Source organism: Camelina sativa, chromosome 1 (genome assembly GCF_000633955.1).
Source record: "Camelina sativa cultivar DH55 chromosome 1, Cs, whole genome shotgun sequence".
NCBI lineage: Eukaryota > Viridiplantae > Streptophyta > Magnoliopsida > Brassicales > Brassicaceae > Camelina > Camelina sativa.
The window spans coordinates 6,312,503-6,326,261 of record NC_025685.1 but is presented as its reverse complement, the minus strand read 5'-3'; the positions used below and the strand labels follow the sequence as shown (position 1 = coordinate 6,326,261).

Below are 13,759 nucleotides of genomic sequence, written 5' to 3'. Positions count from 1 at the left end.
TCCCTTTTTTTTTGGGGTCAATCTAGAAATCTGAAAGATTTTGAGGGACCAGCTTGTAGCTTTTGGGCTGTAGGGTAGCCTAGCCGTTCGAGCTCAGCTGGTTTCTGTTATTCTTTCACTTATTATTGTTCATCATTATGAGAAGTATATAAAAAAATATTAAACACAGATATGTTTTGTATATGTGCATGCAGTATATATATGGAACATTTTGTTTGATTTAAATACCCTTTCTGTTTATGATCTTATAATTTTTACTTTTTCTCCTCGAAACGTTTTCTGTTACTTGTGCCAATCACGGATAGATTTTATGAGTAAAAAAACTATTTTCTCAATGATTATAGAAGTTTAAATAATGGACCAATGAGAGTAAGACAAAGAATCAAGTAAACTTTTGTTCTAAAAGTCCAAAAGTTAATAACCAAATCACACGCCGTATAAGTTTTAGTTAGTCAATTTTTTTGGTATTTGCATGGAAGGAGAATCATCAAAAGTCAATTTCAGTCAATTTGGAAATAGAAACCAACGAGTGAAGTTAACCCACGTCAAAAAAGTTTTAAGTATGTAATTTGAATATGACTTATTGAAATTAACCCATTAAAATATTAAATAATAAATATTTAGTAAACGGTCATTGTCATTAACCTATCTTAAAGAACATTTTGTTATATTGGTAAGCAGAACCGTATACATTGGATATGTGAGTGGTGGGTGGTAACACAGTGGAGAGACCAATCAAAAATAGTGGAAATGTGACGAAATTCACGGCATTATACATTTATACCTATAAAATAAGTAATCACGCATTTGTTACTTTTTAAATAACATATTTCATTATTATATTTTTCTAAAATGCAACTCATAATCTGATAGGGTGATCTTTTATCGTTGGACGATTATAAATATGTATGCAACGCAAGCAAAGTCAACTGTCCGAAAGCGTGTTTGGGTGTTTTGAGATTAAGACATGTCCAAAGTAATCGGTTTGCAATGATGAACATTATTATTTGTTCTCATTTATCAACTTTCATTAGGGAAGTTTTACATATAATGGTTCAATTAGGGAAGAATAACCTTAGGTTGTACTCTATGCCCAACAGTTCGCATAGACTTGGACTTCAAACTTAAATGTTATGTACACGTTAATCGTCGTATTGATCTATCTAGATAAAATTTTAACTTTAGTCTTGCGGGTAGCCAAGAAATTAACGACTATATATACTAATTTAAGCACAACCCTCGTATGCACAAAACAACCTTTAATTTACTCTACTCTTACTAAGTATGGGTCGAAATATTATGGAATGAAATCTCAAAATTTTGTGGTTACGTACAAACAATTAATTAGTTTGTATACGTGTGTGTATTTGCATTAGTGTATATAATATTATATGATTAGGATAAGAGGAACTTAGTTGATTGGGTAATGGTGAGCAAAAGAAGCATAAACTGAACATTGCATTAGTTAATGCACATTAGTTCACTTTCACATTTAACGAAAATATCTCAAGACACCAAAAAGTGTTAAAACAGAGGTCATACATGGTTTCGAAAGATGTCAAAAAGAAATATTAATTTTTGGCCAACTAGGAGATATCTTCTTCATATGATGGATTTTTAAGCTTTGTTTGTTTGTTCACTCTTCCAATATTATAGAAACACCGACTAATAGTTAATATTCTTGTTTGTGTTCACCAAAAAAAAAAAATATTCTTGTTTGTTGGGATATATAATTATAGAGTATACGTATCTGTGAGATATATATATATATATATACCACAGTATTTTTGTGTTTAGAAACTCCGGATATAAAAATTAACGTGATTAAACAAAAAATACCTTTATGATTAATTAAGACCAAAAAGCTTTTTAAAAAAATTTTCTAGACAAACAATTATTTATAAATATGAAGATATGATTTTTTTTTTTTGTTCTACTATAACTAAATTATGAAAGGAAAATTACAATTCAAATTAAATAATATAGACATAAATCTCACCGACTTCAATTCTGTCAAGTGATCAAATTTATAGAAGTCTGGACGTGGGTCGAGTATATATTTGGTCAATGGAGCGAGTATTTTTTTTCAACTAGATATTAATTAGAATAATTTGTCGAGTATTTTAACTAGAATTTTAAATAATAGATATTCTACAAGGTCTCAAGCTAATTTGTAAGACTTGTTCCACCACTTCTCATATATAATTGTTAAAAAGGCGATTCAAACTACATGCATGTTTAAATGGCCAAAATATCTAACTTTTCAAAAGATTTCAATATTAATATTAATATGTATGAAAGTTTATGGTAATAAATTAATAATATCTGAAGAATTTGAAAGATTGTCAAAGAACAAATAACAGTTGTTAAAGTTCATTGGGTGAAAATTTATTGGATACGACGAAATAGTGATTCATATGGTGGGTTGCATGGGAAAAATTTATTGTAAACAATACTTGGACAGTTAACTACGGCCATCCACGTTTCAGATTTTTAAAGTAATAAACTAAAGAAATAGGTGACTGCTGAGGGAATATATTGAAGCAACCAATTAGATATTCACTATTTACCCAATATAGAAGGTGACTTTTCTTCCAACTAATCTTAAGCCTAACAACTTTCCTTTAGTGGAAGGTTGGCACTATTCTTTCTGTTTATATATTAGCAGTTACTACTTACTCTTACTCAATATAGACCGCAAAATCCGGCAATGTGATTCGGAAAACTAATATGTCCAAATGTGATATCTTGTTTTTTCTTATATAAATAGATATTTTATTATGAATTTTTATATTTAAAAGGTTCTTCTTAGCTAACAAGAATATATGCGGTTGGTTTTGTAAGCTTCACATGTAGCAGCTGTGTGCTCGAATACTTTTTCTACAATTGTAGACTTTTATAACATGTGTGTCAGTGTGTGCCAAAGTCTACAATAGTGATGGTCCAATCTAAAATAACAGGAAATGTTTAAGACTTAGTTCCAATTAATCAAAGAGAAACTAGTATTTCTAACTCTAGTCGAGAAAGAAAATATACAGATCTAAGCTTAAACATCCTATATATTAAGATTCTCCACCTAATATATCCCGTCCTCAAGAACACTAACACTACTCAAATCTAGAGAACATGATACTTAAGAACACTAATCCAGAAAATATTGAAACAAGCATGATTAAATAGATAGAGATGAGATAAACAACTTTATAGAATAAATCAAATGCTAAAAGAAAAGATTAAGAGGAATCTTGTTTACAAACTCAGAAAATGTTTTGGTGACTACTCATAAACACTAGGATAAAAGATATGTCCCTTGGAACGTCTTCTTCTCCAGCTGAGGACTCGACGGCGGTCGGTCGAGTGGGACGGGTCGAGTGGAGGAGAGGCGACTCGAGCTGGATTGAGTGGTAACGGCGTGACTCGAGGCGCTTGGCTTTCATTCCTGGAGGTAATGCTGGAGTCGTATGTCTGACGTTTCCTAAATACCTGAAATGCTCCAATATGCACAATGCAATGCAGAACTATCTAATTATGCATTCTATGTAAAAGAGACTAACGATGATGCAAAATAATGAATTGAGAAATATATGATAAGAAGAGACAAAATATAGACATATCAATCATATATATATAATGAAAACATTTGTTACACTGAACGAAAATTATGCAAACAATTCTTATTGGAATGAAAATGACGACGAAACACCAAATGTTTAACGGATTTTTTTACTAAACGGAAAACAAAGCTCAACACGTTAAAAAAAAAATTAGTTTTTCGTAATCACGATATTTTTTTAATCTATGCAGTTTACTGGATAAAACGATGATGAGTATGGATGAATTAACGTACTTCCTTTTGACAAGAATTAACTTACGTCAAATATATTACATAAACATAGTATAATGTTTTAATTTATGTTTGATGTAAAAATTCAGATTTCAATTTATATATATATATCTATATTTAATTTATGTTTTAATTTATGTTTAAACAATATATGTCGTGTATATATATATATATATAGCTCTTTTGCTTATGGTTTGAAGTTTTAAATATGGCATTTATAATTATGGTCAGATAATCAATAAAGCATCAAATCATTAGTTCAAAGAAATGTCGAAGGATATTCTTATTCTCTTTGACAATATATGTCGTATAGTTAAATGCACATATGTGTGGGTATAAGAAAACAATATAATGTTGACAAAAAAAAAAAAAAACAATATAGTATTTTTATAGTTGAACTAGGCCTAGGCGACGTGGCAAATGGCAGCAATGTTTAGTTATGAACTTCCATCGAACCAAAACGACCGAATGCTAAAGCATAGTATATTGAAATGTCCAAATATAATAATTTAGTATCTACTATCTAGTGACAAGAAATTTTGAGGGGACCCCTATGCTTTCAACTATTTGAGTTTAAATAATTAAAGTGGGTACAGTACAGCGTTCTAGTAAGCTATTATTCATTGAACATTTTACATGTGTTACTATATCGGGAAGTCGACACAAAAAGATGGTTCGTTGAAGGGATGTATGCACACACATATCTGTATACGTGTTTATACTTTATACTTTATAAAATCGAACTATATTATATATAGAGTGTATATATATATATATATATATGGATCAAGATATAAATGATAATATTAAGATTTTAATAATCAATATATATAGAGGTTATTTATTTTTGTTTTATTATTGTTTTTCAACTAACTCTTGTATTTCCAAAATATAGTCAATACATAAGAGTATTAATAGTAACCCTAACTAAATAGTCTAAACTTGTCGATTTTAACGAACAGCTTGTGTCCCCTTATTCTCAAATATATATTTCCTATCTATATCTGAATGTATTTATCAACTATCAGTCTATCAGTGATAGACTATCACCAATATATCTATAGTAAGACTTCGTCAATTTCTAACTCCTTTAAACTCGGAAGTCTAATAGAGAGTATTGCAAAACCGAATTATTTATGTATTTTATTATTACTCCAATCGTTATTGATCAAAGTAAGAACAATAAAATATGAGAAAGAAAGAGAGAATTACTCTATCTTGACTGGGGCACGTGTTCATAGCTCATACATTGAAGCATGAAATCGTTGTTGTGGATTAAAAAGGCGCCAAAGCGATGTATGATTATTGCAACAAATATAATATAAAATTTGAAAATTCATTGTAACTTTTAAAATATGAAGAATTGGATGGGGAGAGTGACGAACAAGATGATGTATACCACTATAATCGTGCCTCATATATTTATACAAAAGATATAAAAAACGCCAATAATGCACGCCACATTTCTTATACTTCCAAAACTTTAGCAAATATTATATATGTATATAGACACAATATCCTAACTTACTAGTAACGACCATATATATACAGTCTCATCTCTCATCATCGATATCTAATAATTATAGATTCGAATTTTACTTGGATAGCATCCTTCTTGATAAACTAATCGATCAATTCGAATGAATATTTTTGACGTTGAATATATATGGATTAATTTATTTAAATATACTGTAAAGCTCCCCAGAAAGAAACCAACAGCATTAAACAGCTGGGAGGGATTTGTGTTGTGTGGAGGTCGACCTTTCAGCGTTAAGATAGGCCACTCATGTTTTCGATACATGAATATGATGTTATTAAATACTAATATTAATGTACTAGTAGTATTTATTTATTCCATATATAGTACAATCTTTTTCTTCTTTTGACGGAATATATAGTACTTCTTTGTAAGTTTTCTTTCTTTTCATTATATGTTAGAATATCGATCATATATCCCACTCATAACATCCGTCATAATCTTTCAATGTTCACGTGAATATTACACACTCACTGATTAGGATGTTACCCATTATCCTTTTTTATTTTTAATGTAGCTGCTAGCATGCTACATATAACGATATGAGTTTAGTTTGTGTACATCCGATAAACTGATATGATTTGATACGAAACAAACTATATAACCGTACGTGCCAAAATTCCAATTTGAATGAAACCATGCAAAAAGGAAACGAAAAATAGTAAGTTAAGGAGATATATATTTGATCAAAATCAGAATATAACTAAAAACTGTACCATAATCCGTATTAATTTCTTTCAGATATTATAAATTAAAAATCTATTAAACGGAACAATATTATTGTCATAACGCCGGACTAAACACCTCTACAAAACCTATCTTTAGTAGCGATGATTTTAATGACTGGGTGTACTAAGATACCTTCCATAGAAAAACACGTCTCAAATTTTCTATGGAAACACGTCTCAAAGTTGCAGAGTCGATCATTGCAATTAGGGAGGTGACTAACTAAGTAACTAACTAACATACTCTGATCTCTCTTCGAAGCCACTGAGCTATAATTGGCACAAACAATGTAAGGATAACTTTGAATATCCAGGTACATGATATATATATATATATATATGTCTTCAAAAAATTCCGCAAGTTATTATATATATTATTACAATAAAATATTAATCAGTGTCCGTATCTTGCAATATCGCGACAAAGAAAAACCTGTCTGGACGCAAGCCACCATGGACCAGCCTTGAGATGATGATATGAAAAACTTAGCACATGACTGAAAGCCACAAAATGGATAAAGTAGACCAATTCTCATTATCTTTTTTTCTTTCTTTTATCTTTTTGGAACTTAACGTAATTCATCGATTTGCTTTTCATCATCGTCATATTCCCTGAAAGGGGATAAAATGTCATAATCAGCCACGCGCAGAAACCTCTGGACGTATTAGAGGTTTCGAAGGCCAGAGATGGTCACAACCACGTGACCGTCAACGTAACGTAATACAAACCCAGTCTCATAGGGCACCCTCACTGATTACGAAGAAGAAGAACAACAAATTTTCTTTCTTAACATTCTCTCATCTCTTTAACGACATGAAAACGATGCCTTCTTATATGACCCACTTGGAGGTTGAAACCGGGTTGGAAAATTCTGATAAGGTCAATAGAAGAAAGAGAGAATTTTGAAAGGCTGCCAAATCTATCCGGCGGCCGACATACTAAGACTGCAACTTCTGATAAGGACTGTTGGTGTTGGGTTTCTTACTCAACCCAGCCAGTGAAATAGCCCATGGCAATAATTCGATTTACGCAATGTTGACATTTCAGCTCACACAATTCCATCTAGGGCCCGATCCTTTAAAAAAAAACGCTAATACGAAAATCCAAGTGCGGATCTTGCATCAACAAGGATCAGCACAAATAAATGTACGCTAGTCAAAACAATAATGCTGCTAAATCTAAGTGAAGAATCATGTGATCAACTAGTGCAACACAGGGAAACATGACGCATCATCCTTACAAGTGAAAAAACTACTCAGCTTCAACCTATACCAGGTTGCAAACTTCAGATGCAACTGCTGAAGGACGGGAAACGTTTCAGCTTCAGATATAACTTAAAAATATCAAGAGCCACGACACAGCCCTGCAACTGATCTTAGAAAGAGTTTCAACTTTCAACATTCCACAACAACGCTTAAGAAGAAAGACATATATAGCTATACTTAATCCCTACTTGAACACCTTATCTAGCCGGAATCCTTAGCAAAATAATGAACATAGAAAGATTAACATATCTTTGATCACCAAAGGTTTGCGATTTAGAATAGCTCATCTCATCACATTAAAAAGGGTCTATCAAGGTAAAAGATTGAGAATTCAGAGACCAAAGACATATGAAACAATCTTGAACTCCAAAACAGAGAAGCTCAAAGAATCAAACCTAACAATGTTTACTATTTCTCTTCTTCCAAGACTCGGTCGTCAGTTCAGGTTTAGGATACTTCTCTGCTTCAATTGGATCTAACCACTTGAGGGGATGAAGATTGAAAAAAGACCAATTAGGGGCAGTGAACATAGCTGTAAAAAGCACAACTCCAGCATAGATCATCATCATTGTCCCAAACGAAGACGTTACATATCCAGCAATGAAAGCAACACCACCAAAGGCTATGAGCAGAATTTTCATAAGCTCTTCCGCTAGTTTTTGCCCTTTCCAATCCATTTCTCTACTTCAAAATCCTAAATTGAATTTTTACAGAGCATAATCAAACCCATTAAGGAAAAAAAAAAACTGATTTTTGAGTCTAAAGGTTCTTAATTTTGTCTATAAAGAACACTAATTTCGAGCTTAAACCTGATTTTTAACCTAATTATCCAGAATTCGTACCTGGAAGCCGGATTCAAGAGCGAAACTCGGTGATCTGATGCTTCTGAATCTCTTTAGGAAGACGAAGCACGTTCCCCAGAAACGTGCCGTCTTTGTTATAACACGGTGAACAACTTGTCGTTTTTTTTTTATCCTCTCTTGTGGGCTTTGATTATATTAAGCCTTTTTAAAATAACGGCCCATATTATCGTAAGTTGCAAAAAGGCTTTTTGTGAATTAAATAAGCAAACATTTACTTTATTCGTCGACGGATAACAAAATCGCCGGTAAGATTAGAGAGAGAGCAAACGAGAAGCGACGGTGGTGTTGATCAAAAGCCGGCGGAAGGAATTTAAATCGAAGATGATCGGCCGACGTGCTGGAACGAATCGAGTCGGTATGAGGAGAGACGAATCTCTGATGACTCGGTTTGTTGACTCAGTATTCTATTTCTTCCGATTGGCTGAGTTTGAGATCCTCTTTGTGCTCTTCATCCTTATAACCTACGTCATCTTCAAAGATCTGGTAAACTTCTTTGCTAATTCCTTTTGTAGAAAACTCAATTTTGTCTCCAGTTCGTATTTTTCTCATGTTGAATTTGCGTCTTTTTGCAGACGGCGAGGCCTGAGTACAATCGGATTCTTGTGGAGAAACCTGGTGGATCTGACATCTGGCCGTTCTAAATTGAAAATTAGAATTTTGTTTTTTTATGAATGGTTAGTTCTCGGTCTCTGACTTGAGCACAACTCATGAATCTGTAGGACGTGTGTGCTTTGTATACGGCTATGAACGCTTATCTTTATCTTCTGTTGTACATGTCAGTTTGTCCAAATAGGGTCAATGTAATCCTCCGTTGCTTTTGTTTTGATTAATAAAGAGTTCGGTTGCAGTCACTATACTCACTGTGTTCATTGCTATGTCCTCTTGTGGAATCACTGTAAACTTATATATTGAACTTAGAAAGAAGAATGGAATGAAGATTGAAGATTGAAGAAAATAAGTAGCGAAATAGCATTACAGAATCTCTAGGCTTGGTTTTGTGTATATGATAGATAGAGGGAGAAACAAGTCTTGAGATAAGTAGCAGAGTAGAAAGCCAAGTGACTTCATCAGAGTATGAATAAGTTTAGCCATTATATGTTCTGTGTTGCTGCTGTTCCTCTGCGATTTTGTTGTTGTATTCTCTTTATAACCTTGCCAAAGGACGTGGACTGTCACGTGGAGTGTCCCATTCGGTGGTAATGTGGTTACGGGAGATTTCCTTTAGAGACCGGCATCCACTCAGGGCCATGGTCAGCTCGAACTCATCACGTAGCATTTGAAGCACCTTTCTAACTCCAGCTTCTCCTTCAGCAGCCAATGAGAATACCACTGGTCTTCCAATCTGAGATTGAGAAGGCATCATAATAATAATGTGTTATCACTGTCATTCGTTTCAGTCAGCTTTCTGATAAATGGACATATGATGCTTACGAATATTCCGGAGGCACCAAGTGCAAGTGCCTTGAAGACATCTGTGCCACGTCGAACACCACCATCCAAGAAGACTGGAATTCTTCCTTGTGTTGCTTTGACAACCTGAACAGAGCTGAAATTGTTGGACACAAAACACTTGTTGCAACCAAAATTGATATTTGTAGTCGAGAATGAACTACCTCTTCCAGGGCTGAGATTGTTGCTGGGACATAGTCAAGCTGGCGAGCTCCATGGTTTGACACAATGATCCCAGCTGCACCAGCTTGAACCGCTATCCTCGCTGCAGGAGGATAGTTACAGATGATTTGGTGAGGTATTTTTATTAAACTTTAAAGTGAAGCAGACATTTGTTTGTCAGATGGTAACTCACCATCTTCTCCTGTAAGAACACCCTTGACCAGAATCGGCAATTTGGTGATTGTCTGGAGCCATTGAACGTCCTGTTCGTGAAGTGAGAGCAGTCAAGAAATCAAGTTTCTGTTCTAAGTTTTAAAAACTCTGTTTGCTGTTTATCTTTTAAACTACTCTGTTTACCTTCCAGCTCAAGGTACGGTCAATTTGACCAGCAACATATGAAGCCAAGCCAGAGTCAGCGGCCTGCAGGTGGAAACATATCTAGCTCAGGAACTCTCAAGAAAGATAAACATAACAACTCTGAGTTAAGAATGCTTTCTAAGAATCGTATTTAGGCTATAGAGCTGGATAGTATCTGATGAATGCTAACCTCGTCCATCTTTCCGAGGTCAAGACCCTCAAAGTTCTTCAATGTCAGGTTAGGAGGCAAAGTGAATCTGCAGCAGAAGAATGTTATGCTTTCGAGCTATGTGTTCACATATTAAAATCCAGTAGACTCTCGTCATATTTCAAGTGACTTGGATTTACCTGTTCTTGATATCAGACTCTCTGCGGCCTAGCCTTGGGGTGTCCACAGTGAGAGCAATGGCTTTGAATCCAGCCCTCTCAGCTCTTCTCACTAACTGCTCGACCACATTCCTATTCTTGTATACCTGCTCAACGATCGAAACGTGTGAACCATCGAGTGTGACCGGGGTTTTCAGTATGAAACAACAAGTTATCGAGATGACTTACATAGAGCTGAAAGAATCGGATCCCTGGCCCTGTGGAAGCAACTTCTTCAACGCTGGAAGTAGCCCATGAAGATAGTGTCTGAAACATCATGGAAGAAAATAAGTCAAACCAGAGACATGGGAATGCATGGGTCGTGGATTTACAATCTCCAAACACCGAAAAGGTTAAGAATCTTGCTTTGGATAAAATATATCGTATGATATAATAACATACCATGATGGTTCCAGCTGCAGATGCAGCTCTAGCTGTAGCATATTCCCCTGCGTTAGTTTACAACAGAGTGGTTAGATCAACCTTAGTCTTTGTCTCTAGCTATACCAAAACAAGTTTTCACTCTGTAGTCTCTACATAACTCAATTTTTATTTACCATCAGGGTGAGCCATCTTTTGCATGGCTGTAGGAGCAACCATGATGGGCATCGAGATCTTGAACCCCAACACGGTGGTTGTCATATCAATCTTGCTCACATCAATCAAAATCCGAGGCCGAAAGCTAGTAAACAACCCAAGGTATGCATCAAATCTCTTGTAAAAATCAATAGCAAACAATAAAATATCATGTCATACGAAAACTCACAGGATCCTTGCGAAAGCGTTTCTGTTCTCTTGAAGGGTCCATTGGTCCTCTGCACCAGACGCATAGTAGTCGTAAACCATCTTAGGAAGCTTCTGCTTTGCGATGGCGTCATACTCGGTAACGTTTGTGATCTCCATTTTCGGAAGTTGGTCTGTCAAAAAGAGCAAAAACAAAGGCCTGAGTTAGCTAGTTATTGCGAAATTCAGACATAGAGTCATAGCTACGTGAGCGAGAACATGTCGATGAACTCTGTTTGGTCTAAAGAGAGAATCTCACGTACCTTGATTGGAATGGAGCTCTGCGGAGAGATGAAGAGTGTGAGTGGTAAGCAAAGCTTGTTATATTATATTTGGTTAAATGTTTAATATTTTGTGATGAATTAATAATATTTTTTTTCTTTTTTTCGGTAACAGTTGAAATTGTTGGCAATGGAAAAAGATATAGTATGGATGAGAAGCTGGAGGTGAAGAATGGTTTGAGGGGGAGATAAGGACAAAGCAGATGGGATTGTGTGTGTCATATTTTCTTCCATATTATCGTTCTTATTTCTTAATCTCTCTCCACGAAAAATAAATAATTCGTAAGCCAATTGTTTTTCTTTCTTTATAATCCAAGAGTGAGCCAAATTCTATTGGGCTTTACAATGCGAGACAGAGCCCAAAACAGTCGTTGAAGAGAACAAAGAGAGGAGCTGAGGCGAATCTTCTTCAATGAGGTATAATTTGATTGTTATAAACCTCGACCTTTTCCTGGATCTGTGTTCATTACTAGCTATCGTAAGGTTTCTGGCAGCTGTTAGTATATGTAACAGATTGAATTGCGTGTGTGGGAGGTTTCTGAGCAATGTAAGATAGGACTATGCTAGTGTCTATCAGATTATAGAACAGCTTAGACTAGAGTTAGAGATCAACATATATTGTACAAGCAAGAAGAATGGACTGAAAGTAGAAGTAGCCAAATAGCATTACAGAGAATCTCTAGGTTTGTGATCCGATATAGGGAGAAAACAAGTCTTGAGATACATTTAAAAAAAAAAAAAAAAAGAGTAAAAAGCCATGTGATCAATCAGAATATGAATAGGTTTAGGCATTACATGCTCTGTGTTGTTGTTTTTTTTTTTTTTTCTCTATAACCTTGGCAAATGGCGTGGAGTATCCCATTCAGTGACAATGTGGTTGCGGGTGATTTCACTGAGAGACCGGCACCCACTTAGTGCCATGGTTAGCTCGAACTCATCACGCAACATTTGAAGCACCTTTCTTACTCCAGCTTCTCCTTCAGCAGCTAGTGCAAATACCACTGGTCTTCCAATCTGTGAGATTGAGGGTATAAGAAACACTGTGTTATTACGCTCAATGGTTTCAAGTTGGCTTTGAGGTGAATATAAATATGATGCTTACAAATATCCCGGAGGCTCCAAGTGCAAGTGCCTTGAAGACATCTGTGCCACGTCGAACACCACCATCCAAGAAGACAGGAACTCGTCCTTGTGTCGCTTTGACAACCTGAATACAAGAGAACAGAACTGAAATTGTTGGACAAAAACACTTTCGTGGGAACAAAGATTGATGCTTTTAGTTAGTTGAGAATGATCTACCTCTTCAAGGGCTGAGATTGTGGCTGGGACATAGTCAAGCTGGCGAGCTCCATGGTTTGACACAATGATCCCTGCGGCTCCAGCTTGAATCGCTATCCTTGCTGCACGAGGAAAATAATAGTTAACTTTGTCAGGTATTCCTATGAAACAGGAGTGTTGGAAACATTTGTTTGTCAGATGGTATCTCACCATCCTCTCCTGTAAGAACACCCTTGACAAGAATTGGCAACTTGGTGATTGTTTGGAGCCACTGGACATCCTGTTTGTGTAGATGAAAAAGTTAGAGCAACCTGAATCAAGTTTCTGTTTCCAACTACTCGGTTTTTCTGTGCTATTTGATAATTTGTTATGTTCTCTTACCTTCCAGCTCAAGGTACGGTCAATTTGACCAGCAACATATGAAGCCAAACCAGAGTCATTGGCCTGCAGGTGGAAACATAACAAGTTTAGGAACATAATCAGGAAACAAAACAGTATGCTTTAGAACTTGTTTTTTGAGTGGATCATTGCCACTATTAAAAATTAAAGTTATGGATACTATCTGATCGATGCTTGCCTCGTCCATCTTTCCAAGGTCAAGACCTTCAAAGTTCTTCAATGTCAGGTTTGAAGGCAAAGTGAATCTGTAGTAGAAGAACACACCCTCGTTAATCTATAAATTTCGTAGCTCTATCAACTCTAATCACATTTCAGTTGATGCGGCTTTACCTGTTCTTGATATCAGACTCTCTGCGACCTAGTCTTGGGGTGTCTACAGTGAGAGCAATGGCTTTGAACCCAGCTTTCTCGGCTCTTCTCACGAGCTGTTCAACCACCTTCCTGTTCTT

At 35.3% G+C, this 13,759-nt stretch overlaps 4 protein-coding genes across 5 annotated transcripts in view; 1 reads left to right on the top strand and 3 right to left on the bottom strand.

Moving 5' to 3' along the window:
- LOC104779236 (probable signal peptidase complex subunit 1) lies at positions 7,599-8,323 on the bottom strand. The gene is made up of 2 exons (XM_019246255.1): positions 8,215-8,323; positions 7,599-8,066 (listed from the first exon to the last, which is right to left on the bottom strand). The coding sequence occupies exon 2, from the start codon at positions 8,047-8,049 to the stop codon at positions 7,768-7,770; it is 282 nt and encodes a 93-aa protein (XP_019101800.1). The 5' UTR covers positions 8,050-8,066; positions 8,215-8,323; the 3' UTR covers positions 7,599-7,767.
- On the top strand, positions 8,445-9,089 carry LOC109133270. The gene is made up of 2 exons (XM_019246259.1): positions 8,445-8,718; positions 8,808-9,089. Exons 1-2 carry the CDS (start codon positions 8,557-8,559, stop codon positions 8,874-8,876), a joined length of 231 nt encoding a protein of 76 aa, XP_019101804.1. The 5' UTR covers positions 8,445-8,556; the 3' UTR covers positions 8,877-9,089.
- Positions 9,157-11,776, bottom strand: LOC104779214 (peroxisomal (S)-2-hydroxy-acid oxidase GLO1). 2 transcript variants are annotated; one of them, XM_010503590.2, is made up of 12 exons: positions 11,616-11,776; positions 11,336-11,486; positions 11,127-11,251; positions 10,972-11,018; positions 10,759-10,836; positions 10,552-10,676; positions 10,394-10,460; positions 10,204-10,266; positions 10,040-10,109; positions 9,849-9,949; positions 9,667-9,771; positions 9,157-9,577 (listed from the first exon to the last, which is right to left on the bottom strand). In XM_010503590.2, the coding sequence occupies exons 2-12, from the start codon at positions 11,470-11,472 to the stop codon at positions 9,380-9,382; spliced, it is 1,116 nt and encodes a 371-aa protein (XP_010501892.1). In that variant the 5' UTR covers positions 11,473-11,486; positions 11,616-11,776; the 3' UTR covers positions 9,157-9,379. The 2 variants fall into 2 exon arrangements, with proteins under 2 accessions (XP_010501892.1, XP_010501894.1); XM_010503592.2 differs by lacking the exon at positions 11,616-11,776 and having other exon boundaries at positions 11,332-11,447.
- The window catches only part of LOC104779225 (peroxisomal (S)-2-hydroxy-acid oxidase GLO2), a 5,670-nt gene continuing 4,160 nt past the window's right edge, over positions 12,250-13,759 (bottom strand). The window contains exons 7-13 of the mRNA XM_010503599.1: positions 13,641-13,759; positions 13,489-13,555; positions 13,293-13,355; positions 13,122-13,191; positions 12,933-13,033; positions 12,736-12,840; positions 12,250-12,647 (exon numbers count right to left, since the gene is read on the bottom strand). Coding sequence (XP_010501901.1) covers positions 12,462-12,647; positions 12,736-12,840; positions 12,933-13,033; positions 13,122-13,191; positions 13,293-13,355; positions 13,489-13,555; positions 13,641-13,759 — 711 coding nt within the window. The 3' untranslated portion in view covers positions 12,250-12,461. The remainder of the gene's footprint in view (positions 12,648-12,735; positions 12,841-12,932; positions 13,034-13,121; positions 13,192-13,292; positions 13,356-13,488; positions 13,556-13,640) is intronic.